This window comes from Cucurbita pepo, chromosome 1 (assembly GCF_057944985.1).
Source record: "Cucurbita pepo subsp. pepo isolate OVF chromosome 1, ASM5794498v1, whole genome shotgun sequence".
Lineage (NCBI taxonomy): Eukaryota > Viridiplantae > Streptophyta > Magnoliopsida > Cucurbitales > Cucurbitaceae > Cucurbita > Cucurbita pepo.
In genome coordinates, this window is record NC_141798.1 from 1,625,846 (window position 1) to 1,653,588 (window position 27,743).

Sequence of the window (27,743 nt, forward strand, 5' to 3'; positions counted from 1 at the left end):
AACGTGGTCACGTTACCTACTCTTCGCTTATAAGAATGAAAACTGCCCCTGTAGACTAACATGAATCATTCGTGGTCACGTTACCTACTCTTCGCTTATAAGAGTGAAAACTGCCCCTATAGACTAACATGAATCATTCTACATTGTTTTGTCTTCACTCACATGCATCTACAAGCCCACCATTGCAGATATTATTCTCTTTGGATTTTTTCTTTCGAGTTTCCCCTAAAAGTTTTAAAAACGCGCCTACTAGGGAGATATTTCCATGCTCGTATAAACAATATTTCATTCTATTCCCCAATCGATGTGGGATCTCACAATCCACCTTCTTCGAGGCCCAACATCCTCGCTGGCACGCCGCCTCGTGTCCACCTCCCTTTAGGGCCTAGCATCCTTGTTGGCACACCGCTTGGTGTCCACCCTCCGTCTGGACTTAGTGTCCTCACTGACACAACGCTCAATGTATGACTCTGATACCATTAATAACTAATGCTAGCAGTGGGCTTGAATTGTTAAAATTCAAATGTGGTCTTTATTAATTTGTGTACCCTTCTTTTACTCGGGTGTCACAATCATTATTTAACCAAATAATTAAACTTGATTTCGTCAAATTCAAATTAAATAAAACTCAAAATAAAAAAGTTAATAGGAATTGATACTATGGGTTTTGAGGGTTCAATCTTATCATAAATATCATAATCAAACAATTAAGTGAACATATCAAACTAGATCAATACTGATAGTATCCCCTGTAAGGCTTCATTTTGGTCATAGGGGTCAGCGAGCAGCTGCAGCATTCATTTCACTTCCAACACCCGGTTTTCGACGTTGCTTAAGCTTAGCTTACGCCACAGCGTCGCTCGATTCTGCACTACTGTTCGACGTTTGATGGTCGTCGATCAAATTTCTAAATCTGCTACCAAAATCGAGGTTGTAGATGTGCCCCATTTTGGCGCGCTTCGTCTCGAGGTATCTCTTGTTGTCCTTCGTAATTGGGGTTATCAGAGGAACTCTGCCTGAAACTTCTAACCCATACCCCTTCAGTCCTATGTACTTTGTTGGGTTGTTTGTCATTAGCTTCATTGTTCTTACTCCGAGATCTCTTAGAATCTGCAACCAACAAAGAGGAGGATCAGATATAGTACAATACCAAGTCGGTTTGTTGTTCGAAGGCGTAAATCTGTGTACCTGTGCACCAATGCCATATTCTCGAGAATCCACAGGCAGTCCTAGTTCCTCGTTCGCTTCGACAGTGTCCCGCCCGGCATCTTGCAAGTTATACGCACGAAGTTTGTGGCCCAAACCTATGCCTCGTCCTTCATGACCACGGAGATAAACCAAGACACCCCTGCCTGCAGCTTCGATCAGCTGCATTGCTAGAGCAAGCTGGTTTCCACAGTCGCATCTCGCTGATCCGAAAATGTCTCTGGTGAGACATTCCGAGTGTACTCTCACCAGAATATCTTGTCCATCACCGATATCACCCTGCACAATGCAAGCCTTGATCTCATTACAACGCTGAAAGTCCATTTAACCGAGCACACCGTGCAGATAATATCGGGTAGGATTATCATGTGCTACAAGTAATTGCAAATGGTTCACAAAGCTTAGCCTTACCTTAACCATAGCAATATGCTCAATGCCATCCAAAATAGATCTGTAGCAATATGCCTGAAACGGTCCCCATGTAGTCGGCATGCGAGCAGCAGCCCCGGCACATTCGACTAATCTATCTCTCTTCCTCCTATACCTGTCGATACCAAAATATATTAGATCTGATTTATAAGATTACTAAACTCGGGGACGAAAAAATGACAGAAGGAAACGTTGATACAACATTGATTGTTTCGTCGTAACTTGAAATGAAGATAATGATCATTATGCAAGCAAGAAACTGGTGTTCATATAAAGTGTAACAGCTCAAACCCACCGCTAGTATATATTGTCCACTTTTGTCCGCCTCACGGTTTTAAAATGCATCTACTAGGGAGAGGTTTCCACACCTTTATAAGGAATGCTTCGTTTCCCTCTCCAACCAATGTGGGATCTCACAATTCCACACCTTTATAAGGAATGCTTCATTTCCCTCTCCAACCAATGTGGGATCTCACAATCCATCCCCCTTGGGTACAGTGTCCTAGCCAGCACACCGCCCCGTGACTAGCTCTGACACCATTTGTAACAGTTCAAGCCTACCGCTAGCATATATTGTCCGTTTTGACTCATTACATATAGCCATCTGCCTCACAGTTTTAAAACGCATCTACTAGAGAGAGGTTTTCATACTACATGAACTAACACAATTGATTTACCTGACTAAATCAGCAATGGAAATGATTTTCAGGTTTTCCCGTTTCGCAAATTCGCGAAGTTTCGGTAACCTAGCCATGGAACCATCTTCATCAACCACCTCACAAAGGATACCGACCGGTTCTAATCCAGCAAGCATGGCAAGGTCGACAGATGCTTCGGTATGTCCAGCTCTCTTCAAAACACCACCTTCCCTGTACTTGAGGGGAAATATATGGCCAGGTCTCTTAAAATCATAAGGTTTTGAATCTCTTGAGGCAAGTTTCAACACTGTTGTTGCCCTATCACTAGCTGAAACTCCAGTGGTTGTACCTTCTCTTGCATCCTGAAGAAATTATCGTGGTATAGTGTTCATAATATTGCTCAGTTTACATGTAACAGCTCAAGCCCACCGCTAACAAGTATTGTCCGTTTTGGCCCGTTACGTATTGCCGTCAACTTCACAGATTTAAAACACGTATGTTAGAGAGAGAGGTTTTCACACCCTTATACGGAATGCTTCGTTCACCTCTCTAACCGAAATGGGATCTCACAATCCACCCCCTCGGGGGTCCAGCGTCCTTGCTGGTACGCCGCCCGGTGTCTAGATCTGATACCATTTGTAACAGCTCAAGCCCACCGCTAACAGATATTGTCCTTTTGAGCTTTTACTTTCGGGCTTTCCCTCAAGGTTTTTAAAACGGGTTTACTAGTGAGAGATTTCCACACCCTGGTGGGATCTCACATTACATATATTGAGCTGAATGATAATCGAAAATGGCAAGTGAAGAATTCATACCACTGTCACGGTAAAAGCAGTACAAAGCTTCTCCTCGTTCTCCTTTTCGTTCACCATGAGCGGAATTTGTAACCTCTCCAGATCTTCACCTTTCATGGCTACACAAACAATTCCTGTTCCATGTTTTACAATGAAAGCCATAGCTTCAGGAGTAGCAGCTTGTGCTGCCATTATCAAATCTCCCTCGTTTTCTCTATCTTCATCATCAACAACAAGCACCATCTGCAACATCACTGTTCTTGTTACTAAGATGAAAAGGAAAAAAACAAGAAAAAGAAATGCTCCATGTCATATTGGACAACCTTTCCCTGTCGAATATCTTCGACTGCATCAGCAACAGCAGCGAAACCTGCAGTGGGACGATCAAAATCATATTCATCTTCACCAACGGGAAAACTATTTCGAGTAGAAGCTGAATCTGGCTGATTTCCAAGGACGACATCGTTCGCAACGACAGCATTGCCATTGGAAGAAGACAGAACTCCTCCTTCACCAGATATCAACGTAGCTCTTGGTTGGACTGAACCCCTGGTGCCTAAAAACAGTTTACTAGCTTTACAGCTCGAGGTTAACTCCGAAACGAGGCTAGTTGCAACGTACGGTTTAACATGATTGATTCCACCAAAAGACTGCAAGTCTTTGAATCTTCTACATCATACAAAAATCAGGCAATATGTTTAGAGAAAATTCATAGAAAACATCTAACATACTTCATTTACTTAAAGAATTCCTACTGGAAACAAATTCTAATCAATGTTCTTAAGCTTCAATAGTAAAACTTAATACCTAGATTCAGTTTTTTGTGGAATGTAGAGAAAAATTTCGTGCCAAAAGCCTGTTAAACTCAAATAACAATAGCTAATCCAAATGGGATCAAGAATTTAATGCATAACATGATGTTATTTCTTCATTTCTCTTAAATCAATTGGTAGTAAAATGCGAGATGTTCTTATGACGATGCGAAAATTTCGACTGTTCTAACAGAGAAGAAGACAGAGGCCTCAGATGATCATACGAGACTTCGAAGTAAGGAAGATCCAAACAAATAAACAGAGAAATTTCATCATCAAACTTGATCTCAACCGATTTGGATATCAAAATCATGAAAATGAAGCAAAATCAAGGTATAAAACGCAGAAATCCATCAAAACGAGAAACCCAGAAACGAAAATCGCATATGATTCGAACAGATTACTCTCAAACAAGACGATAATTGAATGACGCATCAAAAATCAAATACGAAACGCAAAGAATTCAACGATTACAGAGAAAATCGCTCGAAAATCACTCGAAAATCAGAAAACAAAGAATAGCTTACTGAAGATGAGAAATGGGAGGCGTAGATTGGAACGAGACGGTTCTAAAAGCCATTGGCGCAGAAATCTCTTAAGCAGGTGAAATGGTTTGAAGATTTCAGAATTTGGGTTTTTATTTATACGGCGGAAAAAAGAGGAAGCCAAATCAAACAGAAAAAGGAGGGTTGGTGGGGGCGGGCAAGGAATCAACCAAGAACTTGTATTCAAGTCGGTTACTCGTAAGCGATTAACTGCTATCGCCAATGGAATGATAGGGATTTAAAAACCCAATATTCAAATCACAAACAGAATTTTTTATTCCTTTTTCGAATTTTCGAACTATAAATTAGTACTTCAAGCAAAACACATATAAACAAACAATTTTCCACTCAATTATTTGGTATGGAACTGAGATCCCAGATCTAAACAAAAAAAACTTTTGAGGGCTCATGATCCACGATCTCAAGAACAACAATAAATCTTGTGTTGAGTCGATAAACATTAGTTGAATTAATGGTTGTTGATTCTAATTAGCTGTTTTCTTTTTTTTAGAACAAAATAGATTTGAGAATGAGATTGAAGTTGATATTAAAGAATAAGAATAAACTTTAGTGGATCATAACATACCATCCTTATCATATCCATGTTTCGAAATAATAGAATTAATAAATTTTATGCGTCAATTTTTTAAAATAATACAAAAAAAATTGTCTAAATCACCACGTGAATATATTAAAATTTTGAATTTTATAAATGATTATTATTAAATCGATAATAATTATTAATCTTGAAACTTGTTATAAAGATTTATTATTGCTTAAGATCTTAGATATTTATTTTTATTATTATGTAAATGTGAATAATTTGTATTATTTTTTGTAATAATAATAATTTATATATAAAATATTAGATATTGGAATAAAGTCCTGCCACGTGGTGATTATTTAATTACAAAAGACCATGCTGGCACTGACATCCAACATTAAATGCCAATATTAATTTCATATTGATTAAATTCTAAATAATTAATAATTTTAAGTGATTTATTAAATATAAAAAATATAAGTTTCTGTTTAATAGGGCTAGACTTTTAATTTTGTAGTGATTTAAAAAAAAAAAATTAAATAGGTTAATGCCTTTTTAGATATATGTTAAATATAAAATGTATTTTGTAAAAAAAAAAAGGAAGAAAATTAGTAAATGTCATAGAATATTCCATATATATATATATATATATATATATATATATATATATATTTATTTATTTATTTATTTGTTATATCTTTCTAAAATTGAGTTTTTTGGGGGGACCAAAGGGAATGAATTTGAACTTTTTCTCTTTTGCTTTTTTTTTTTTTTTTTTTTTTAAGGAAATTGAGAGGTTATTTCGTGGCGCGACAGAGTTGACTAGGACCCATTTTTGGGGGTCTTATCCTTTTTCTAGTCCTCTGGGGTTGGGCCCACTTTGCCACTTGCCATTACACGTGTCCAGATTTCATTATTTCGGGTTATCGGGTTTCAAGTTAGATCCGAATCGAATGAGTGGAGTGGAATCGTGGTAATTTTCAGTTTATTTATTTATTTAAATAAATTATAAAATGTAAAAAAAAAAAAGAAAAAAAAGGATAAATATTATAACATTAAATAAATTAATAATTATAAATATTTTTAAAAATAATTTTAATATTCCCTCAAAAGTATTTTTATATATAAATTTATTTGATTTAGTCTACACATAAAATACTTTTATAAATTATTATAAATAATAAATATTAGATATGAATTAATACGTTCAAATTTATATTAAAATTTAGTTTCATTCAAAATACCTTATTTCTCAAAATTATTACATTAATAGGACAAAACTGAGCTGTTGGTAAAATAAATAAATAAATAAATAAAATATTTTATATAAAAGTTAAATGCATTATTAATTCAAGAAATAATAAAATAAAGCCATCAAATTTGATGGTTTGGATTGAATAATAAACTGCTCTCATAAAATAATTATTTAAAAATATATCGATACAACTACTAATCTCGTACAAGTACCTTCAAACACGCCTTTAATTTAAACAATATCGAGCTTTCAAGGGTGCGAGGAAGAATTTAATTAGCCAAAGCATCGCTCGAAGCGTTAGCGTCGGTTTTTTTATTGGCATCCATTAGGGTTTCTAAATTCACCGTTGAATTCCAAGCCATAAACGTGACCCATTTTGGCTCTCTTAGTTTCGAGGTATCGTTTGTTGTCCTTAGTAATTGGCGTTACAAGTGGAACTCTGCCCGAAACTCCCAACCCGTATCCTTTTAGCCCTATGTACTTTGCTGGATTGTTCGTCATTAGCCTCATTGTTCTTACTCCAAGATCTCGTAGAATCTGTAAAGTTTCAAACTCAATAACATCAAAATACTCGTTTGTAAATTTTACAGGTCGATTATGAGAAACGTACCTGTGCACCGATGCTATAATCTCTAGAATCGATAGGTAATCCCAGATCTTCGTTGGCTTCGACGGTGTCCCTCCCGGCATCTTGCAAATTGTATGCGAGAAGCTTGTTGCCCAAACCGATCCCTCTTCCTTCTTGCCCTCGTAGATATACGAGCACTCCTTTTCCAGCTGCCTTGATTTGTTGCATTGCTAAAGCTAGCTGCTTTCCGCAGTCGCATCTGGTTGATCCGAATATGTCTCCGGTGAAGCATTCGGAGTGCACTCTCACTAGAATATCTTCTCCGTTACTAACGTCGCCCTTCACGAAAAATGATAAAACGACTTGAAATTTATTTAGAAAGACGTCGGTCCTCGTGGGTTCGAAAGAAAACCGAGTATTATTACCATCACCATTGCAATATGTTCAATGCCATCTATGGTGGATTTGTAACAATAGGCATTGAATGTTCCCCATGTTGTGGGCATCCTTGTAGGAGCTCCGACGCGCTCAATTGATATCTCCTTCTTCCTTCTATACCTGTCGAAACCATCAAGATCAGCTCTCTCGTGCTAAACCCTAAACTCTAAACCCTACAATATTTTATCTCGAGAAACTTGACCTGATTAAGTCAACAATGGAGATGATTTTAAGGCTATGATGGTTCGCAAACTGGCCTAGTTTCGAGAGCCTAGTCGTGGGACCGAGTTCGTCGTCAATAGCGATCTCACTGAGAATTCCAACCGGGTTGAGTCCGGCGAGCCGAGCAAGATCGACCGAGGCTTCAATGCGTTCGGGCCTCTTCAGAACGCCACCTTCGGTGTATTGGAGGGGAAGGATATGGCCGGGTTGTTTAAAATCAGAAGGTTTTAAGTGTCTTGATGCTAAAGCCACCGCGGTCGCCGCCCTATCTTCCGATGAAACTCTGGCGGTTATGTCCACCATTAACGGAGTTTCCAACCTCTCAAGATCTTCCCTTTTCATCCCCACATAAACAATCCCGGTTCCATGCTTTTCCATGAAAGCCATCGCCTCCGTCGTCGTCGCCGCCTCCGCTGCCATTATCAAACCTCCTTTGTTTAAATTTTCATCGTCTACCACCACAACCATCTGCAACTCAAAGAAAGACGATGATAACAACAACAACAATAACAATAACAATAACGATCGTTACTACCTTTCCTTGACGTATGTCTTCAATGGCTTCTTCGATGGACGAAAACTCTTCGACCAAACGATTGAGGTTTGACTCGTCAATCGAAATCAGCTTGTCATCAACATCAAAGATAGTATTGTTTGCGACGGTGGCATTGACATCAACCCCGTCTCTATCTTGGACGCAACGGTTGGTGACTATCGAGAATTTAGCAAGTTTGATGACGGAGGGAAAAAATATTGGAGTGTAGGGTTTGATCACAAAATCTCGGAGGTCTTTCCATTTTCTAAATCACGTAATAAAAAGTATAAATATAATGAGTGATTTTGAAACGGTTAAAATCGCTTTTTTCACGTTCATAATAATTAAAAACCGACCCTTTTGAACCAAAAAAAGAAATCAACAAGATCAGTTTTCAACGTCGATTTGAGCTCAAAGCTAACGACACTCAACCTAACGCTCACTCATAATCAATACGAGCTACCCAAAAAAACAACGACCAAGACGATAAATTTAACCGAGAGTACGAGATGAGCTTACCGAAGATGAGAAGTGGACGATGACGAATGGCAAGAGAAGCTTGTAAAAGCCATTATTGAGGCTGAAAATGGCTCTTCCAAAGCTCAAGCACAAGTGATAAAGTTTTGGAATCCCTCTTATTTATAAACTTAAATAAATTTTATAAAATAAAATAAAATAAAAAAATACTCGATAAAAATTAAATTGTTACAAATTTATTCATAGGTCGAAAAATATTATATTTATTATATTTGTTAATATTTCATTAATTTTATAATATATAATGAAAATGTCGTTTCATCGGACCGTAAAAATATTAACTTCCAATAAAAAGTTTTATTCTAAGAATATATTAAGTATTATCTTTTATTTAAATAATGTATCGAGTCTTCTAATTTTGACGTTGATTGGTCTAAGATTCTCAAAATACTTAAAATAAGAAAAAACACAGCTGGTTGGATAAGGAGAAGTCGTCTCGAATGCGTTAAATATGGAATTTTTTTCGGGTTTTCACCTGAGATAGAATAGCGACAAAGAAGATAGGACTCGTTTGGAATAACTTTGTAACGATTATGAGTCGTTATTTTGACACGGAAAGTTATTCCAGACGTACCCTTAATTAGCTAAAGCATCACTCGAGACACTAGCGTCGGATTTTTTATGGGCATCCATTAGGGTTCTTAATCCACCGTTGAATTCCAAGCCATAAACATGACCCATTTTGGCTCGTTTAGTTTCTAGGTATTTTTTGTTGTCCTTAGTAATTGGCGTTACGAGAGGAACTCTACCCGAAACTGTCAATCCATATCCCTTTAGCCCTACGTATTTTGCTGGGTTGTTCGTCATTAGCCTCATTGTTCTTACTCCAAGATCTCTTAGAATCTGCAAAGTTTCAAACTCAATAACGTCAAAATATGCTTCTTACCCTAACTTTATTAAAAGCATTTTCAAAGAATAAAAAACGCATAAAACAGCTATCGTAGACTCTCGAGAATCAAATTCTTTTATAGATTTACGAGTCGTTTATGAGAAACGTACTTGTGCACCGACGCTGTAATCTCTAGAATCGATTGGCAATCCTAGATCTTCGTTGGCTTCAACAGTGTCCCTCCCGGCATCTTGTAAATTATACGCAAGAAGCTTGTTGCCTAAACCAATGCCTCTTCCTTCTTGCCCTCGAAGATAAACCAACACTCCTTTTCCTGCTGCCTCGATGTGTTGCATTGCTAAAGCTAGCTGCTTCCCGCAGTCGCATCTGGCTGATCCAAATATGTCACCAGTGAAACACTCTGAGTGCACCCGAACTAAAACGTCCTCTCCGTCACTAAGATCGCCCTACAAAAAAAAAAAAAATCGTAAACCGACTTGAATTTTGTTTAGAACGGTATCGTCCCGGTTTTTTATTACCTTGGCCATTGCAATATGCTCAATGCCATCTATGGTGGATTTGTAACAATAGGCATTGAATGTTCCCCATGTTGTCGGCATTCTTGTCGGAGCTCCAACCCGCTCAATTGATGTCTCCCTCTTCCTCCTGTACCTGCGACAGACTCAAAAAAAAAAATTAATTTTTTTTTTTTATAGTAAATATGGAAGATTTAATTAAAATATTTCTTCTAAAAAACATTTTAAATGAATTTTATATTCGTTTAAAAAAAATGTAAAAATTACAGTGAACTATGTTTGAAAATAATGTTAAATTTGTTAAATTTACTTTTATGGTAATTAAAATCACATGTTTAAAGAGGGTAAAATAAAAATTAACCTGACTAAGTCTGCAATGGAGATGATTTTTAGATTATGGAGGCGAGCAAAGTCTTGAAGCTTTGGGAGCCTAGCCATGGAGCCATCGTCGTCAACGATCTCGCAAAGAATTCCGACAGGGTTAAACCCGGCGAGCTCGACAAGATCGACGGAGGCTTCAGTGTGACCCGGCCTCTTCAAAACCCCGCCTTCTCTGCATCGGAGGGGGAAGATATGGCCAGGTCGTTTAAAATCGGAAGGTTTCGAGTGTTTTGATGCCAATGCCATCACCGTCGCCGTCCTATCGCTCGCCGAAACTCCGGTCGTTGTGTCGTTTTTTCCATCCTTTACAAGTTCATAAGTGAGAAAAAATATGTAAAATTTTCGCCAAAGATCAATCTCGAGATAAATCTCTGTTCGAGAATAAGCTGCAAAACGCTCGAGACAAATAAAATGTATTTACCACTGTGATAGTAAAAGCAGTGGAGAGCATCTCTTCATTATGCTTGTCATCCACCATTAATGGTATCTTCAACCTCTCAAGATCTTCCCCTTTCATTCCGACACAGACAATCCCTGTTCCATGTTTTACGATGAACGCCATTGCCTCCGCGGTCATCGCCTCCGCCGCCATTATCAAATCTCCTTCGTTTTCTCTATCTTCGTCGTCAATAACCACCACCATCTACATAAACAAAAACACAAATAAGCCCTCTGTTCGACAACGACAACGACATTAACGACTTCTACCACCTTTCCCAATTTGATATCCTCGATAGCTTCCTCGATAGACGAAAACCCTTTGGTCGGACGGTCGAGATCAGACTCCTCAGCTGAAATTGGATGGCCATCTTCGTCAACGACCATAGAATTAGCATTAACATTGAAAGACGACGTGATAACTCCGTCTCTAAGTTGAATTGAGTGATCGGTAGCGAGAAAGAGTTTAGAAGGTTTGAAAACGGAGGGAAATTGAGACGCATGGCTAAAACCCTTTTTCGTGTAGGGTTTGACATGGTTGATGGTTGCGTAAGCTTGAAGGTCTTTCGATCGTCTGCATGAAAACGTGTATCAAATAACTAACGTACGAACGATGAGTTACGAACGAACGAGTCAAAGAATTGGACTTACCGAACCGAAATGGGAGTCGTAAGTTGACAAGAGAAGCTTGTGAAAGCCATTGTTAATACTCAAAGTTCTTATTGGAAGCTCACATATGAAGATTTAAAAGTTCTCTTATTTATATAGGCACTAAGAATAATTTTTTAAATAAATAAATAAAATAATTTCTATTAATTTTTTTTATTTATAGTTTTAAAAAATGAATTAAATAATACAAAAATTAAAGTTTTAATTTTGGATTATTATTTTATTAAAAATAAAATTTTAAAAAATTGTGAAAATATTATTAGTTTTAATTATATATTTTATAAGGAAAAAATAGAGTGATGGGTGACTAGGAGAGAGAAGGCATGACTCATACCCCCATGAGAGAGAAAGAAGGCATGAGATTAAGGAGATTGTACTACATGGACAAGGCATGAAAAGGAAGAGTTTTTAAGATTATTTTTAAAAAAATTTATTTAATTATTTTGAGATTATTAAAACGAAAAATTAAAATAAAAATGATACCATCCCTAGTAGAATCATAGTTTAAACCTTAAAAATGTTCATTATTTTGATAATTTTATAATTTTACACGACTTTTGCGTTTAATTATACTCAAGGCCCAATATTTATTTCTGGCCCATGGTTTGGGGCCCAAATATTAGAGTAATAGAAGGCCCAATATTTATTTCTGGCCCATAGTTTGGGGCCCAAATATTAGTAATAGAAGCCCAATATTTATTTCTGGCCCATGGTTTGGGGCCCAAATATTAGTAATAGAAGGCCCAATATTTATTTCTGACCCATGGTTTGAGGCCCAAATATAATTAATAGTAATAGAAGGCCCAATATTTATTTCTGACCCATGGTTTGAGGCCCAAATATAATTAATAGTAATAGAAGGCCCAATATTTATTTATGGCCCATGGTTTGGGGCCCAAATATAATTAATAGTATTGGAAGCCCAATATTTATTTCTGGCCCATGGTTTGGGGCCCAAATATAATTAATAGTAATGGAAGGCCCAATATTTTATTTCTGGCCCATGGTTTGGGGCCCAAATATAATTAATAGTAATAGAAGGCCCGTTTGTTTAGATGCCTTCAAACAAAAGTGCTTTTAAAATAATTTAATTTTCTTTAAAATATATTTTTAAAAAATGGTTTAAAATTAAAAATGATAATTTCAAAATTTTATAAGATAATATGATTGCTAATGATGATTAGCAAAGTGATTATCGATAACAAGGTGTCGATGGACAACAACTAAATCTCGTGCTCGATGGCAGTGGATAATGGAAGTAGTGGTGGGAGTTATGCCAATAGCAAGAGTGGATGGTGGTCGGTAGAGGATTTCGGTGATGGTCGATAATGATTACCGATAGTGGAGAAGTAAAAGTGGTATAAGGGTATTTTAGTAATTTTTCATATATTACGAGAATTTAGAAGAAAAATAGTTGAATTCGAAATGTTATTAGTGGATGTCTTTTTCATTAATCAATTATCGGAAACTATTTCACACTTTAGACCCTAAACCCTAAACTAAAAAGCTTATTTTTATTTGTTTGCTTTTAAGTGGACTTTGTGATATAAAACTTTATCGGTTCGTGTTCATACTATAATTTTTCGTTCGTTCGTTCTTAAATTATATTGATCGCACGGGTGAAAATTATAAGATTAATATTAAGTGGTTAATACATAATATTTTCGATCTACGTGTTATTGTACAAATTCGTTCAATTAATTAACATTTTACTTTTGAATTCTTTGATTTACTTTATATTTTTTATTTTTTTAATAAAATAATTAAATTGAGTCAAATTTATCGGAATGTTAACTTATCGTGTATAGTTTTTACCATTAGATTCTTTGAAATTGAATTACGTGCGGGACCTTATTAGAAGTGTTGTCATTTCCTTCAAGTCTCAGTCGTTCGGTTGAAATTTAGTACACCATTCTATATAAAATGGATCTTGACTTAGCTTACTAAGCGCTGGTTCGAGATCGGTCAAGCAACCGAGCGCTCTTGAAAACGAGGTCGCCCCTCTCCATATCGATTCCACTGCTTTGCCCCTATTTCTAAAGTTTATAGACAAGGCTTGTTCCGTCGTCTCCTGTTCTCTATTGCAGCAAATCGAGATAGTGAGCTTTTTTTAAGTTAATCTCGATCGCTCTTGAAGAACCCTTTTATTTATCATTCTTGAATTAGGGTTAAAGTAGAAAATTTGAGTAAACGATTCTCGAAAAACTATAATTTTATGAAACCCGACTGTAGAACAGAAATTGTGAAAATTGGTTCGAGAAAGAACTGTAATTTCAATTTAGATAAAAAATGGTGGATTGTGATTGAAGCTTCGGAGGAATCTTGTCGGTTTTTAGGTTTGAAAATTCGAAAACGTTCTTTGTTTGAATTCGTGTACAAGTCAATGGAAGAAATGAAGCTCACTTGAGGTGAAAACTGAAACAATCGAAAAATACCGAAGGAAATCGTGTGCATTTGAAGCTAGGAATGACCTGGTTCAAGCAAACCAATTCGACTGGTACAGTTTGACCAGTCCCATCTGGTTTAGCTGTACTAGTTTGACATCTTTTTACACCATTTTTTTCGAAACTAGTTTCAACGGGGCTAAAACTTGAGTTATAAATTGCTGTTCTAGTTGGCTTAAGCGTATTGAATAAATGTTAAAAAAGTCGGGTCGATACAGTAAAATACTTCATATCTCTACCGTGATACCGTTCATTTTAAAAATAATTAATGTCATGATTTCAATATAAAAGCATATATTATGGTTTTAGACTTTATTCTAAAATTTTATTTTACCCATAAAGATCATGTTACTATATTAAGTGTTAGTTGCCTCAATTCTAGTGCCAAAGACTTGACTCTTGTCTCTTCCCTAATTTAAATATAGCATAAGTGGACAAGATTAGTAATAATAATAAATTAATATTGTTTAAATTAAAAAAAGAAAAAAATAATAATTATTTGAATTGATCGGGTCATATAAGAATAAGGTTCAAGTCTATCGGTCTGTTAGGATGTCTAGGTTACATCCATCACGATACTTCCACTTGACACGTATCGTAACGACGAACGACTCATTTTGTTAGATCATTCTCTTGAATACTCAAAACTTCTGTCATTTCATCCTCTATGTTGTGTTATGGAAGGCTCTCGGAAGTTAAAAATATGTAAATATATATTTTTAATATTGTAATAATAATCAATAATTAAATTATAATTATTTTTATTACTATTTATTTTATTCAAGACAATTAATAAATAATAATATTTTACTAAAAAAACAAATAACGACTTGCTAAATAAGAGAGATAACAAAAGTTGTAATAATTAATAAAAACGTTGAATTTTCATTATTAAATAAGAAAGGAAAAAAAATTATAAGGTAATTAATAAATTGAAATTGATTATGTCATAATCATATAACAATTTTGGAATAAGTACCAAAGAAAAAGGGAGAATACGTGGACCAATGAGGTATAGCCACGTGGAAAAGTGCTCTGTTTTTACACCGACTTCGTTCAGCTGCTCTGTCTCTGTTTCTCCTCTACGGTCCTTGTCTTTCCAACATCTCTCCACTTGTTTCTTATGGAAAATTTTGCACTCCGATCTGTCTCCACTATCTCTTCCTTTTCGATCCATTATTCCATTTATTGCATTTTCTTTCAAGTTTATTTCGATCGATTTCGCTTTTTCAATCAATTTTGAATCTGTTCTTTAATCCGAAGCTGTGTCGACCAAATCCAATGCCAACCAGTGCCTCTCAATCGCCGGATAATCAGCTGTCGCCGCCGAACCCACCTCCCAAACAAGGCGCTAAGCCAATCCCATTTCTGATTTCGGTTGCTATTGGCATCATTGTTCGTTTCGCCGTCCCAAAACCGGCGGGGGTTTCAACAAAAGCGTGGCAGTTGCTCGCCATTTTCTTGTCGACGATTACTGGCCTTGTTTTGAATCCTTTGCCGGTGGGTGCTTGGGCGATTATTGGCTTAACTGTGACTGTTGTTACTAAAACTTTGACGTTTTCTGCTGCTTTTAATGCCTTTACTAGTGAGGTTATTTGGTTGATTGTGATTTCCTTCTTTTTCGCTCGTGGGTTTGTCAAAACTGGATTGGGGGATCGAATCGCGACATATTTTGTTAAATGGATGGGCAAGAGCACGCTTGGTTTGTCTTATGGGTTAACGATTAGTGAGGCTTTGATAGCTCCTGCTATGCCGAGCACCACCGCCAGGGCTGGCGGTGTGTTCTTGCCCATCATTAAATCCTTGTCGCTCGCTGCTGATAGCAAGCCGAACGACCCTTCTTCTAAAAAGATTGGCGCGTATCTTGTTCAGTCTCAGTTTCAGGTTTGTTGCTCTGTTCTTGACTCTGTTCTTGACTCTGTTCTTGAATCTGTTCTTGAATCTGTTATTGAATCTGTTATTACTTGGTTGTGGCAGAGTGCTGGTAACTCTAGTGCCCTGTTCTTAACGGCTGCTGCTCAAAATATGTTGTGTATTAAACTGGCTGAGCAGCTCGGTGTGCAAATATCTAGCCCTTGGCTTACATGGGCTAAGTTTGCTTGTGTCCCTGCCATCATTGGTCTATTGGCAACGCCTGCAATCTTATATAAGCTGTTTCCTCCAGAGACCAAAAACACGCCAGAAGCTCCAGCCATGGCTGCTAGAAAATTGGAGGCTATGGGTCCTGTCACCAAGAATGAATGGTTCATGGTTGGTACTATGCTTGTTGCTGTGTCTTTATGGATTGCTGGGTATGCAGTTTTCTTGTTGCTGTCTTTTTATTGTCGTTTTTAGTTATGAACTGAGCTTGTTTTGATTTACTTTCAGTGAGAAACTTAAAATGGCTAGTGTTGTGGCTGCTATGATTGGTTTGTCTATGCTTCTTAGTCTTGGTGTTCTTGATTGGGATGATTGTTTGTCTGAGAAGTCGGCTTGGGATACTTTGGCTTGGTTTGGTGTTCTTGTGGGCTTGGCGGGACAGTTGACGACGCTCGGTCTTGTCGGTTGGATGTCGAATTCTGTGGCGGATTTGCTGAAGTCTATGTCGCTCAGCTGGCCTGCTGCGTTTGCTATTCTTCAGGTGTTGTATTTCTTTGTTCATTACTTGTTTGCTAGCCAGACTGGTCATGTTGCTGCTTTGTACTCGGCGTTCCTTGCTATGCACTTGGCTGCTAAGGTGCCTGGTGTGTTGGCTGCTTTGGCGTTGGCTTATAACACTAATCTCTTTGGTGCATTGACTCATTATAGCAGTGGCCAAGCTGCTGTTTACTATGGAGGTATGCCCTTTTATTTTCACCCACCGCTAACAAATACTGTTCTCTTTAAACTTCTTCTCAAGACTTTAAAACGCGTATTCTAGGGAGAGGTTTCCACACTCTTATAAAAAATCCCGACACTGGTTCCCCTCTCCAACCGACGTGGGATCTTGCAATCCACCCCCTTCGGGGCTATTCTCGCACTCGTTCCTCCCTATAATCAACGTGAAATCTAACAATTTACTTCCCTTCAGGGCTCAGCGTCCTCAGTGGCACACCGCTTGGTGTCCACCCTCCTTCAGGGTATAGTGTCCTCGCTAGCACACTGTCTAGTGTCCACCTCCTTTCGGGACTCAACGTCCTCGCTAGCACACCGCCCAGTGTCCATTCCCTACATTATAAGCACGCTGAGCTCCGAAATGGAATGAATTGTGAGACCCCACATCGATGGGAGAGGGAACGAGTGCCAGTGAGGACACTGGGCCTTGAAAAGGGATGAATTGTGAGATCTCACGTTGGTTGGAGAGGAGAACTAGTGTCAGCATTCTTTATAAGGGTGTGGAAACCTCTCGCTAGGATATCTGCTAGTGGTGGACTTGGACCGTAACTGAAACATCTTTGAATTCAGACAATGATGTCTTCCATCCTGACATCAACTAACTTGTTTATGTGTCTGTCTGTTCGTTGGAACAGGGGGTTTCGTTGAGCTAAGAGATGTATTCAAAGTCGGTTTAGCAATGGCGCTCATAAACGGTACCATCTGGACTGTATTTGGATGCATTTGGTGGAAGATTCTGGGTCTGTACTGACCATGAAAGTCTTCTTTTTGCGGCACATGCCCTGGCTTGGGGGGCACACCACTGATACTCAAATTTTTATGTACCCAATTTGATTCCATCTCCTCTCGCCCTAAGGGTAGCACTGCCCTAGGATTTAGATTAAATTTTGCTATGTCTAACCATTACCATGAATGATATCCATAATTTGGTGAAAACCAATCTAAAAAATTGAGTTTTTGAATATCTTCTGTATTGAGTTCTTGATTTCGTTGTTTCAATTCTCGTCCATAATTTGGTGAAAACCAATTGAAAAAACTTAAACTTTGAATCTAAACCTCTCCTGTATTGAGTTCTTGATTTATTTTTTCAGTTCTTATTGTCTTTTGACGTCACGACCAAACTTTACCAGCAATTATAAGTGAGAGAGTTGCTTGGAAACCGATGAAGTGAATGTTACACTAAAGTTAACTCTTACTTGTTCAACTTTGGTTCCGAAAAATTAGTTTTTTGGTTCCTTAAAATCGATTGATATTATTTATTTTAGCTGATTAAGCATTGTTGTCCATCTCCATTTTAAAACGTATCTATTAAGAAGAGATTTTCACACTTTTATAAAAAAAATTTGTGAAATAATTTTTTTTTTAAATAATTTTCAAATCATCGTATTGTAATAAATATAAAATTATTTAAACCTAATTTTATTAAATGTTGTACTCAAACTATTATTTTCTTTAAAATTATAAGAAAATAATTGAATTTAAAAAAAGAAAATTGTTAAATATGATTTTAGTTTTTTAAATTTGGAAAAATATTAAACTTTTTGACTAAAAAATATATTAAATGATAATTTTTTTCTCTTTTAAAGTAAAAAATCTTAAAAAATAAAATGGTAATATCCCAACAAATGATTTTATGTTTTATTTCAATATTTAAACCATTATTTTCCGTGAGTTGGGCCGGAAAAGTTCGACCCGGCCCATTAATGTGATCAGTTGGGAGTCGTCCGCCACATCTAAAAAACTCCCAAGAGAAGAATAGGGATTTTGGCGTTCATTTCTTCTCGTCGCGAAGCCCTAAAAATATATCCGATTTTTTGAATTTCATTGCAGAGAGGAAGGTTTCGCAACTTTGATTCAGGTCAGGTCAGTTCATTGCCCTATCTTCGTGTTCAATCCTTTTCAATTTTTTTTCATTTTCGGATCTCTACGTTTCCACAATTTTCTTACTGAAATCCTTTATAGTTTATCGACGAAAAACTTCGTCCAATTCCGATTACTGGGTTGAAAGGGGTTAAATCATGGATTTAGAAATAGCTAAAACCCAGGAGGAGCGGAAGAAGATGGAGCAGCAGTTGGCTTCTCTCAATTCAGTGACCTTCGATACTGATCTTTATGGTGATAATGATAAAGCGGGTTATGTGACCTCCATCCCTGTTAATGAGGATGATGAGAACCTCGAGGCTTTGGACAATGAGGTTGCTCGGAAGTTGGCATCGTATACGGCCCCTAAGTCTCTGTTGAAGGAGATGCCTAGAGGTGGCGAAGAAGATGATGATATGGGGTTTAAGAAGCCGCAGAGGATTATTGATAGAGAGGATGATTATAGGAAACGTAGGTTGAATAGGGTTATATCGCCTGAGCGCCACGATGCGTTTGCTGCCGGTGAAAAGACGCCGGACCCGTCTGTTCGGACTTATGCGGAGGTGATGAGAGAAGAGGCGTTGAAGAGGGAGAGGGAGGAGACGTTAAGAGCTATAGCTAAGAAGAAGGAGGAAGAGGAGGCTGCTAAGGCTTCTGGAGAGAAGCCAAAGGAGTCGGCTGCAGCAGCTGCAGCGCCTCAGAAGAGGAGGAATCGGTGGGACCAATCGCAGGATGATGGTGGAGCGAAAAAAGCCAAGACCTCGGATTGGGATTTGCCTGATACAACACCTGGAAGGTGGGATGCGACACCAGGCCGAGTGGGGGATGCTACTCCTGGTGTGGGGAGAAGGAATAGGTGGGATGAGACTCCAACTCCAGGGAGGTTGGCTGATTTGGATGCAACTCCAGCAGGTGGTGTTACGCCTGGTGCAACTCCCGCTGGAATGACTTGGGATGCAACTCCAAAACTTGCTGGAATGGCTACACCAACTCCAAAAAGGCAGAGATCACGTTGGGATGAGACCCCCGCAACAATGGGAAGTGCAACTCCAATGGCTGGAGCAACCCCTGCTGCTGCATTTACTCCTGGTGTGACTCCTGTTGGAGGGGTTGAGTTGGCTACCCCAACACCTGGGGCTGTCAATTTGCGTGGTCCAATGACCCCTGAGCAGTATAATTTGATGAGGTGGGAGAGAGATATTGAGGAGAGGAACCGCCCGTTGAGTGATGAAGAACTTGATGCCATGTTTCCACAAGAGGGATATAAGATTCTGGACCCTCCTGCTTCCTATGTGCCAATTCGAACACCTGCAAGGAAGTTGCTCGCCACGCCAACACCAATGGGAACTCCCCTTTATGCCATCCCGGAGGAGAATCGTGGCCAGCAGTTTGATGTTCCAAAGGAAGCACCTGGTGGTTTGCCATTCATGAAGCCTGAGGATTACCAATACTTCGGGGCATTGTTGAATGAGGAAGATGAGGAGGAATTGTCTCCAGAAGAACAGAAAGAGCGGAAGATTATGAAGCTCTTGCTCAAGGTTAAGAATGGAACGCCTCCTCAAAGGAAAACGGCTTTAAGACAGCTTACTGATAAAGCTCGTGAGTTTGGTGCAGGCCCATTGTTCAACCGCATTCTGCCACTTCTTATGCAGCCTACTCTGGAGGACCAGGAAAGGCATCTTTTGGTTAAAGTTATTGACAGAGTGCTTTATAAATTGGATGAATTGGTTCGTCCATACGTGCACAAAATTCTTGTTGTGATTGAACCATTGTTGATTGATGAGGATTACTATGCACGTGTAGAAGGTAGAGAAATTATTTCCAATCTTAGTAAAGCTGCTGGTTTGGCTACTATGATTGCTGCAATGCGTCCAGATATTGACAACATTGATGAATATGTTAGGAATACCACTGCAAGGGCTTTTAGTGTTGTTGCTTCTGCCCTTGGAATTCCTGCCCTTCTTCCATTTTTGAAAGCTGTGTGTCAGAGTAAAAAATCATGGCAAGCACGTCATACTGGAATTAAGATTGTTCAGCAGATTGCTATTCTTATTGGTTGTGCTGTCCTACCTCATCTTAGGTCTCTTGTAGAAATTATAGAACATGGTCTCAATGACGAAAACCAGAAGGTGAGAACAATTACTGCTTTGTCTCTAGCTGCACTTGCTGAGGCTGCAGCCCCATATGGTATCGAAAGCTTTGACTCGGTATTGAAGCCGCTGTGGAAGGGTATTAGGTCGCACCGTGGTAAGGTGTTGGCTGCATTCCTGAAGGCAATTGGTTTTATTATTCCCTTGATGGATGCACTGTATGCTTGCTATTATACAAAGGAAGTGATGTACATTCTGATTCGTGAGTTCCAATCACCAGATGAAGAAATGAAGAAAATTGTTCTCAAAGTGGTCAAGCAGTGTGTGAGCACTGAGGGAGTAGAGGCCGATTATATCCGTAATGATATTCTCCCGGAGTTCTTTAGGAACTTCTGGGTTCGTAGAATGGCTTTAGATCGAAGGAATTACAAACAACTTGTGGACACAACTGTTGAGATAGCAAATAAAGTAGGTGTTGCTGATATCGTAGGTCGAGTTGTTGAAGATCTCAAGGATGAAAGTGAACCTTATAGAAGAATGGTTATGGAAACGATAGAAAAAGTTGTTGCAAACTTGGGTGCGTCCGATATTGATGCTCGATTAGAAGAGCTGTTGATTGATGGGATTCTTTATGCCTTCCAAGAGCAGACCAGTGATGATGCTAATGTGATGCTTAATGGGTTTGGCGCAGTTGTCAATTCTCTTGGGCAGAGAGTAAAGCCATATCTTCCCCAAATTTGTGGTACCATAAAGTGGCGATTGAATAACAAGAGTGCAAAGGTGAGGCAGCAGGCTGCTGATCTTATTTCAAGGATTGCAGTTGTCATGAAGCAGTGCCAAGAAGAACAACTCATGGGCCATCTTGGAGTCGTCTTGTACGAGTATTTGGGAGAAGAATATCCTGAAGTTCTGGGTTCGATTCTGGGAGCTCTCAAGGCTATTGTGAATGTTATTGGTATGACGAAGATGACACCTCCGATCAAAGATTTGCTTCCTAGATTAACACCAATTTTGAAGAACAGACATGAGAAAGTGCAAGAGAACTGCATTGATCTTGTTGGTCGTATTGCTGATCGTGGTGCCGAGTTTGTTCCAGCTAGAGAATGGATGAGGATCTGCTTTGAGTTGCTTGAGATGCTCAAAGCTCACAAGAAGGGTATCCGTCGAGCTACGGTTAACACTTTCGGGTATATTGCTAAAGCCATTGGACCACAAGATGTTTTAGCAACTTTGTTGAACAATCTAAAAGTGCAGGAGCGTCAGAATCGTGTTTGCACGACTGTCGCAATTGCAATAGTTGCAGAAACCTGTTCGCCTTTCACAGTTCTGCCTGCTCTAATGAACGAGTATCGTGTGCCTGAGCTTAATGTGCAAAATGGTGTGTTGAAGTCTCTCTCTTTCCTTTTCGAGTACATCGGCGAAATGGGAAAGGATTATATCTATGCAGTGACGCCATTGCTCGAGGACGCTCTTATGGATCGAGACTTGGTACACAGACAAACCGCAGCCTCTGCTGTGAAACACATGGCTCTGGGAGTTGCTGGTTTAGGTTGTGAGGATGCGTTAGTCCACTTGCTGAACTACGTATGGCCGAACATATTTGAAACATCGCCACACGTGATAAACGCCGTTATGGAAGCCATCGAAGGAATGCGGGTGGCATTGGGCGCAGCTGTTGTGCTGAACTACTGCCTGCAGGGGCTTTTCCACCCGGCTCGGAAAGTCCGAGAAGTATACTGGAAAATCTATAACTCACTGTACATTGGTGGTCAGGATACTCTTGTTGCAGCTTATCCAGCATTAGAGGATGGAGACAACAATGTGTACAGCCGACCCGAACTGGTGATGTTCATCTGATGTTCATGTTCATGTTCATGTTGTTGAGCGTTTTGGGTTCTTAGCTGTTCTTCCCAGAAGGTTTTGTTTCCATTGCCATGTGATATTAATACAGTTATGAACATCATATCCTTTGCTTGTTCCAACGCTGCTTAACTAAAATGGTTTTTTTTTTTTTTTTTTTTTTTTTTTTTTTTTTTTTTTTTTTTTTTTTTTATAAATTTTAATCTTGTATTGTATTTAGATTTAAGTACGAAAATTTAAGTTAATCACTCGATATGTCCATTTAACCCGTGAGGTGATAAAATGAGTCATGAGCTAAACCGTGAGGTGATAAAATGAGTCATGAGCTAAACGGGATAGGAACGAAATTATATTCTTTGTCTCTGTCCGACCCTATTGAGTTAACATTTAAACACGATATTTCTGTATCTCTTTATCTAGTTAGTAAATAAATATATTATTATTTTTAAATGTCAAATACGAAATTTGAGTTTTTAAAAATTTAACGGAATATTATATTATATTTTTGCTTATAAGATATTATTATATTTTTGCTTATAAGATATTATTTGATTAATTATGATATTTTATATTTTTATAAAATTATATATTAAAAGAACTTTGAAATGAATATTTTTAAAAAAATATATATTATATTGAAATTTTTGTAAAAATAAATTTACCAAAAAAAAAAAAAATTCCGCCTTAAACACTTCCATTTATGAAGTAAAAAAAAGAGTAAAGGAAGTGATTCATTTAAAGAAAAAAGGTGAAAGTTTTAATGTTAAAATAATGATTTTAAGTTGGAAAATAAATATAATGAAATTAACTCGGATTTTTATTTTGTACTTATTAATTTAAAAAATAAAAAGGAAAATGGAAAATAGGAGCCGGTTTTAACCCGAAGTTACTGCAACTCACTTAGCGTGAAAGAGGAGAGGGAGGGATAAACTCAGAAAGACGAAGGGGCGGAGGGACGGAGGAGAATCCATGGAGCACGAAGACTTCGACATGATTGGCTCGGACCTCAACGATACGGTGGTTCGTTTTTCCTTTTCAATCCTTTTTCTCTTTTATTTCGATTCTTATTCATCAATTCTTGACTACTTTCAGCCTACTATAAACCCTAATTCCTTTCTTTTCTCTTGCTTTGTGCCTTGTAATCGGCTTTCAGGAGTTGGACGACATGACGAAACGGTTGAAAGAGATGGAAAGTGAAGCTGCTGCCCTACGTGAGATGCAGGCCAAGGTCGAGAAGGAGATGAGTTCTCTACAAGGTTGGTTTCTGCTCTTCTTCGCTTTTGTGAGGTTTTTTTTGTGTTTTTGTGAAGCCTGTCCGGTGCGTGCTTATTTAAGATTGTCTTTCATGGATCCTTTTTAGTGAATACTGAATTAGTAAGTCGAGTTTTGGGCTGGAATTGGTATTTCTTTGATCCTGAAGGTCGTCTTTTGATCGGATGCGAACTGAAAATGTTTAGGAAATGCCTAATCTTGGAAGACCTAGGTGCATTTGGATTTTGTATTGGAGCGATGCAGTAACTGAGCAACCGGATTTTGGACTATCCGCTATTTAGAGATGATTAGTTTTCATCTTGATCATAGTGGTAGTTTCTAATTAAGAGAAGTTGGCTAGTGCACTGATTTTTGTTCTTTGAAAAAAATAGCAACTTTGGGATTGAGATCAGAATCTTAGTCATGTCAATTATGGAGATTTTCTTCTGTGTTGATTATCCAGTACATGTTTTTTTACCTAAATACACACGCTTACTTGAAAAGTTCTATTTTGTCTGTTATCGTCAAATATTTCACCACTTTTTGTTTCACTAGATCCAGCAAGTTCTGCTGCAAGTCAAGCAAACAGGGAGGAAGTGGATGCACGGTCAGTGTTTGTTGGCAATGTACGTTCTCTTTATCCCTGACTAACATTATTATTTTTTTCATATTAATGCTGTTGTGTCGCTTGCTTTGTCACTCATACTACATAATTAGTTGAATTTTGATTTATGGGTGAAAGGATTCTTTTTGTCCATGTTAAATTCTTGAACAATATCAGATTTGTTTCTGTTAGAGACTTAGCTCACCTAAAGAAGAAGGCTATACACTTCCATTTAGTGACAAACTAACCGATTCTTATGTCTTCACAATGTATGACATTGGGGGGCCTCTTTTGTTTTTTGTATGGGGTGTAGCTAGTTCGTATAGAGGGCTGGATTCCAGTTATTCTTTCTTTCATGAAATCAAGTCATGTGCGGTTAATTTCAATTTGTGATGGAATGCAGCCATCAATTTATCAACTCTAGTAGCTTATGGAGGGAAACACATGGAATGCCATTAATTTAACCCTTCTCTCCATTTTCTTAGTTGTTTCATTGTTTGAAATACTTTAACATTATTTTTTTACACTACCTCATATTGTTACACAATTTGTTAGTTCTAACATTTTAAGTCGTTATGATGGGGAAGCTTAGACTTGTTCTTCTTTTAGAGAAGGTACTTACAGAAAAACTACGTTCTTTGTTTAACAATTAAAAGAGTTTTTTGAGCTCGGTTTTCTTTGAGTCCGTTTATTTAATTCTTGCAACTTCAACTAACTGACCTTCATTCCTTGGGGGTATGTTCATTCCCAGTAGGGTCATTAAGGTTTATTGAATTTCAGTTAGCCATGAGTTTTTATTTATTTTGGTACATATCATTCATGTCTTTGGAAGAGGTAGATGATGCCTTCCATTTTGAGGATGTTGATCCGTTGGTTGCAAGCAATACTATTTTAGTGATGTTAGGAGGGATCATTGTATTATTATCTATCGCTCTTCCTCTTAAGAGCTTTGAGACCCATAACTACTTATGTTCCATGGAACATTTTCTTTAGAGATTATTGCTATAAATTCAATTCAGATAGTTTCTATGTAAGTTTTATAGATGACCCATTCCTGCACTGTGCTTGAAATTTTTAGCATGCTGGTGTTCTAGCCTCATTTGACTCCTGTGTTTGACTTCAATTACAGGCTAGGCTTACTTCATCAGGTTTTCTGATTACCAATTGCCGAAGTTGGAAATTCTCTGATATGTTATAAAATACCTATCTATATTTTAAAAAAGTGTCTTGTCCTTAAAAAAAAACGAGTAGATAAAAAAAAAAAGTGATAAATTCCAGGTGTAAAATTTTCAAGAGGTTAGAAGTTCAGTTGAACTTTGAAAAGAGAGTGTGGGAAAATGTTGAGATGAGTTAACCAGAAGAAAAGATATACCTAAATGTCTTGTAGTTCATCGTGCCTTGTTGGCTGATTGGGTGGGCTGGGATTCTGTCAATATAACATGTCTCAAGTTGGAAGCCATGTGGGTAATGTGGAAAGGGGATTGGTAAAAAAAGAAGAGAGCAAACTCACTAGAATAAGGGTATGCTCGACTATGGATAAAGTCAGCAGAACTTTTGCTGGTTTGCTTGATTGAACTGGAATGAGGAGAGGACTCGACAAGTGTTGAAGGGAAGTTATGTGCATTCATAACTAAGGAGGACTAGCTATGGCGCTAAGGTATGTTATTGTCTTGTGTTGAAGCCAGCATTGGTGACTACTGTTCCAGTTTTGTTTAAGTGATTTACAATCTATGGTGAGGGGCCTCCAAATATCTCTCATTATGCTGTCTCCCCACCCTTAATCCATCAAGGAAAGGAAAAATGCCGAAGTAGGGAAGCTTTTATGTTTCTATGTCTACTTTTGGGAATTACTCATTTTTTCCTTGTAATTAGCCCACGTAGTCAATTTTAACTTTAGAGCTTTCGGATAGGTTATGAAATTAATACCTTCCTTGGTATGAAATCAGAAAAATGGCAAGTAATTAACCAATACATTGTCATTGTCGTGAGATGAACACACATTCTATTATAATCACATGTCAAAAAAATTATTAGTCGTCCAGGATTTACAAGAACGAATATGAAGGAATTAGAGTTACATGGTGGTTGCTTGTCCTCTCGTGAATGGGTGTCGAATTGGAGTTATTAGGGGACCTATTGTTATGAATGACTGGGACCCAACTTGGTTCTTTACAGGGTTGATGTGTATAATATGTACTGACTATTATTCATTTCAGTGAATATTTGATATTTTTATGTGAAGAAGATAGCTGAGAGATTGTGTAGAACTTGTGGCAACAGACTTGCTGCTTATATTTCAATTAATAACTTGATTTCCTGAAGAAAATTTCTCCATACAGTAATTATGAATATGTGTGCTGTATTTTATTGATTAAAAAATATTAGTATTTACTTTATATTAATATTTATATAAAATAAGTAAACTAATAGAAATAGACTATGCAAGCCCTTTTTTGTTGCTTTTTTCGTGATATGATAAATGTTTTGAGCTTCAATTGGAACAGGTTGACTACTCATGTACCCCAGAAGAAGTACAGCAACATTTCCAGACATGTGGAACTGTAAACAGAATTACTATTCGCACAGATAAGTTTGGGCAGCCGAAGGGTTACGCGTATGTTGAATTCCTTGAACCCGAAGCTGTTCAAGAGGCTCTTCTTCTGAATGAATCAGAACTACATGGTCGACAGCTGAAGGTTAACTTAATAAATTACTTGATAGTGTTAGTTTAAGATTCTCCTACTGATTTTTTAGGCACATTGTTGGACAAAACTGAATTTATATGTTGTAGGTAACTGCCAAGAGGACAAACATACCTGGGATGAAGCAGTATCGTCCACGCCGACCCAACTCATTTATGGGTGCTCAATCCAGGAGCCCATATGTTGCTGCTCCTTATTTCTTCGCACCATACGGATATGGGTATGATTATTCAATACAAATTTCCCAAGCTCACCGAGTGAATCTTTAACTCTCTTCCTTGTCATTTAGCATAGTTTTCTACCTGTTGCAGGAAAGTTCCGAGGTTCAGAATGCCAACGCGTTACGGCCCCTACTATTGAATGCTAATTTTGTTTAAGACATTGTTGAATTAGAGATATCACACTTAAATGTCTGCATGCCCTTTTCTTTATTTATTATGATGGAAATTGATGTTTGGATAAAATCGAAATGGAGTGTGAGCTAGCACGATGCAGGTTCAATCACTAGAACAAAGCTCTACCATGCGCAGCCATTACTATGTAAAGAAAAAGGCTTCTCTGGACTTGCTGCAGGTAAGCTTTTAAGATTTAAATATTCACCTTGGAATTGTGCATCGAGTTTGAAGATAACGATGCAACACAATGCATACTAAACAGTTTATATATTTGGTGCTTGCTACTATTTTTATTTAATTCTGTGTCG

The 27,743-nt window shown here is 37.8% G+C and overlaps 5 protein-coding genes and 1 pseudogene across 8 annotated transcripts; 3 read left to right on the forward strand and 3 right to left on the reverse strand.

Moving 5' to 3' along the window:
* Positions 1–634: 634 nt before the first annotated feature.
* On the reverse strand, positions 635–4,622 carry LOC111801775 (bifunctional riboflavin biosynthesis protein RIBA 1, chloroplastic). Of its 2 annotated transcripts, none has more exons than XM_023685937.2 (7): positions 4,407–4,622; positions 3,391–3,733; positions 3,089–3,310; positions 2,313–2,635; positions 1,618–1,750; positions 1,189–1,485; positions 635–1,110 (listed from the first exon to the last, which is right to left on the reverse strand). In XM_023685937.2, the coding sequence occupies exons 1-7, from the start codon at positions 4,457–4,459 to the stop codon at positions 844–846; spliced, it is 1,638 nt and encodes a 545-aa protein (XP_023541705.2). In that variant the 5' UTR covers positions 4,460–4,622; the 3' UTR covers positions 635–843. The 2 variants fall into 2 exon arrangements, with proteins under 2 accessions (XP_023541705.2, XP_023541695.2); XM_023685927.2 differs by having other exon boundaries at positions 3,391–3,736; positions 4,407–4,620.
* A 1,739-nt stretch (positions 4,623–6,361) lies between these two features.
* LOC111781528 (bifunctional riboflavin biosynthesis protein RIBA 1, chloroplastic-like) lies at positions 6,362–8,665 on the reverse strand (annotated as a pseudogene). Its single transcript, XR_015411920.1, has 6 exons — positions 8,506–8,665; positions 7,987–8,251; positions 7,432–7,919; positions 7,217–7,349; positions 6,834–7,130; positions 6,362–6,760 (listed from the first exon to the last, which is right to left on the reverse strand). The product of XR_015411920.1 is annotated as a bifunctional riboflavin biosynthesis protein RIBA 1, chloroplastic-like (transcript).
* Positions 8,666–8,886: 221 nt separating this feature from the next.
* LOC111809353 (bifunctional riboflavin biosynthesis protein RIBA 1, chloroplastic) lies at positions 8,887–11,456 on the reverse strand. The gene is made up of 7 exons (XM_023695801.2): positions 11,359–11,456; positions 10,981–11,281; positions 10,691–10,912; positions 10,250–10,572; positions 9,892–10,024; positions 9,523–9,819; positions 8,887–9,366 (listed from the first exon to the last, which is right to left on the reverse strand). The coding sequence occupies exons 1-7, from the start codon at positions 11,406–11,408 to the stop codon at positions 9,100–9,102; spliced, it is 1,593 nt and encodes a 530-aa protein (XP_023551569.2). The 5' UTR covers positions 11,409–11,456; the 3' UTR covers positions 8,887–9,099.
* Positions 11,457–14,964: 3,508 nt separating this feature from the next.
* On the forward strand, positions 14,965–17,635 carry LOC111810573 (dicarboxylate transporter 2.1, chloroplastic). Its single transcript, XM_087122292.1, has 4 exons — positions 14,965–15,704; positions 15,798–16,111; positions 16,188–16,636; positions 17,309–17,635. The coding sequence occupies exons 1-4, from the start codon at positions 15,102–15,104 to the stop codon at positions 17,422–17,424; spliced, it is 1,482 nt and encodes a 493-aa protein (XP_086978418.1). The 5' UTR covers positions 14,965–15,101; the 3' UTR covers positions 17,425–17,635.
* A 769-nt stretch (positions 17,636–18,404) lies between these two features.
* On the forward strand, positions 18,405–22,637 carry LOC111794039 (uncharacterized). Of its 2 annotated transcripts, none has more exons than XM_023676154.2 (2): positions 18,405–18,536; positions 18,636–22,637. In XM_023676154.2, exon 2 carries the CDS (start codon positions 18,692–18,694, stop codon positions 22,478–22,480), a length of 3,789 nt encoding a protein of 1,262 aa, XP_023531922.2. In that variant the 5' UTR covers positions 18,405–18,536; positions 18,636–18,691; the 3' UTR covers positions 22,481–22,637. The 2 variants fall into 2 exon arrangements, with proteins under 2 accessions (XP_023531922.2, XP_023531931.2); XM_023676163.2 differs by having other exon boundaries at positions 18,408–18,531.
* A 706-nt stretch (positions 22,638–23,343) lies between these two features.
* Positions 23,344–27,733, forward strand: LOC111801435 (polyadenylate-binding protein 2). The gene is made up of 6 exons (XM_023685437.2): positions 23,344–23,503; positions 23,637–23,739; positions 24,290–24,360; positions 26,843–27,034; positions 27,130–27,260; positions 27,352–27,733. Exons 1-6 carry the CDS (start codon positions 23,453–23,455, stop codon positions 27,398–27,400), a joined length of 597 nt encoding a protein of 198 aa, XP_023541205.1. The 5' UTR covers positions 23,344–23,452; the 3' UTR covers positions 27,401–27,733.
* Positions 27,734–27,743: the final 10 nt, after the last annotated feature.

Bases quoted from the DNA above. Each gene is read 5' to 3' on its own strand.
- LOC111801435 (XM_023685437.2), top strand. From the start codon at position 23,453: ATGGAGCACGAAGACTTCGACATGATTGGCTCGGACCTCAACGATACG. The intron at 23,740-24,289 runs GTTGGTTTCTGC...TTGTTTCACTAG, and splicing joins GGAGATGAGTTCTCTACAAG to ATCCAGCAAGTTCTGCTGCA. The intron at 27,035-27,129 runs GTTAACTTAATA...TATATGTTGTAG, and splicing joins TACATGGTCGACAGCTGAAG to GTAACTGCCAAGAGGACAAA.
- LOC111794039 (XM_023676154.2), top strand. From the start codon at position 18,692: ATGGATTTAGAAATAGCTAAAACCCAGGAGGAGCGGAAGAAGATGGAG.
- LOC111809353 (XM_023695801.2), bottom strand. From the start codon at position 11,408: ATGGCTTTCACAAGCTTCTCTTGTCAACTTACGACTCCCATTTCGGTT. The intron at 10,913-10,980 runs GTGGTAGAAGTC...TTGTTTATGTAG, and splicing joins AGGATATCAAATTGGGAAAG to ATGGTGGTGGTTATTGACGA. The intron at 9,820-9,891 runs GTAATAAAAAAC...TTTTTTTTGTAG, and splicing joins AGCATATTGCAATGGCCAAG to GGCGATCTTAGTGACGGAGA.
- LOC111801775 (XM_023685927.2), bottom strand. From the start codon at position 4,459: ATGGCTTTTAGAACCGTCTCGTTCCAATCTACGCCTCCCATTTCTCAT. The intron at 3,311-3,390 runs GTTGTCCAATAT...GTGATGTTGCAG, and splicing joins AAGATATTCGACAGGGAAAG to ATGGTGCTTGTTGTTGATGA. The intron at 1,751-2,312 runs GTAAATCAATTG...TGGTATCGACAG, and splicing joins TCCATTGCTGATTTAGTCAG to GTATAGGAGGAAGAGAGATA.
- LOC111810573 (XM_087122292.1), top strand. From the start codon at position 15,102: ATGCCAACCAGTGCCTCTCAATCGCCGGATAATCAGCTGTCGCCGCCG. The intron at 16,112-16,187 runs GTATGCAGTTTT...ATTTACTTTCAG, and splicing joins GTGTCTTTATGGATTGCTGG to TGAGAAACTTAAAATGGCTA. The intron at 16,637-17,308 runs GTATGCCCTTTT...TCGTTGGAACAG, and splicing joins AGCTGCTGTTTACTATGGAG to GGGGTTTCGTTGAGCTAAGA.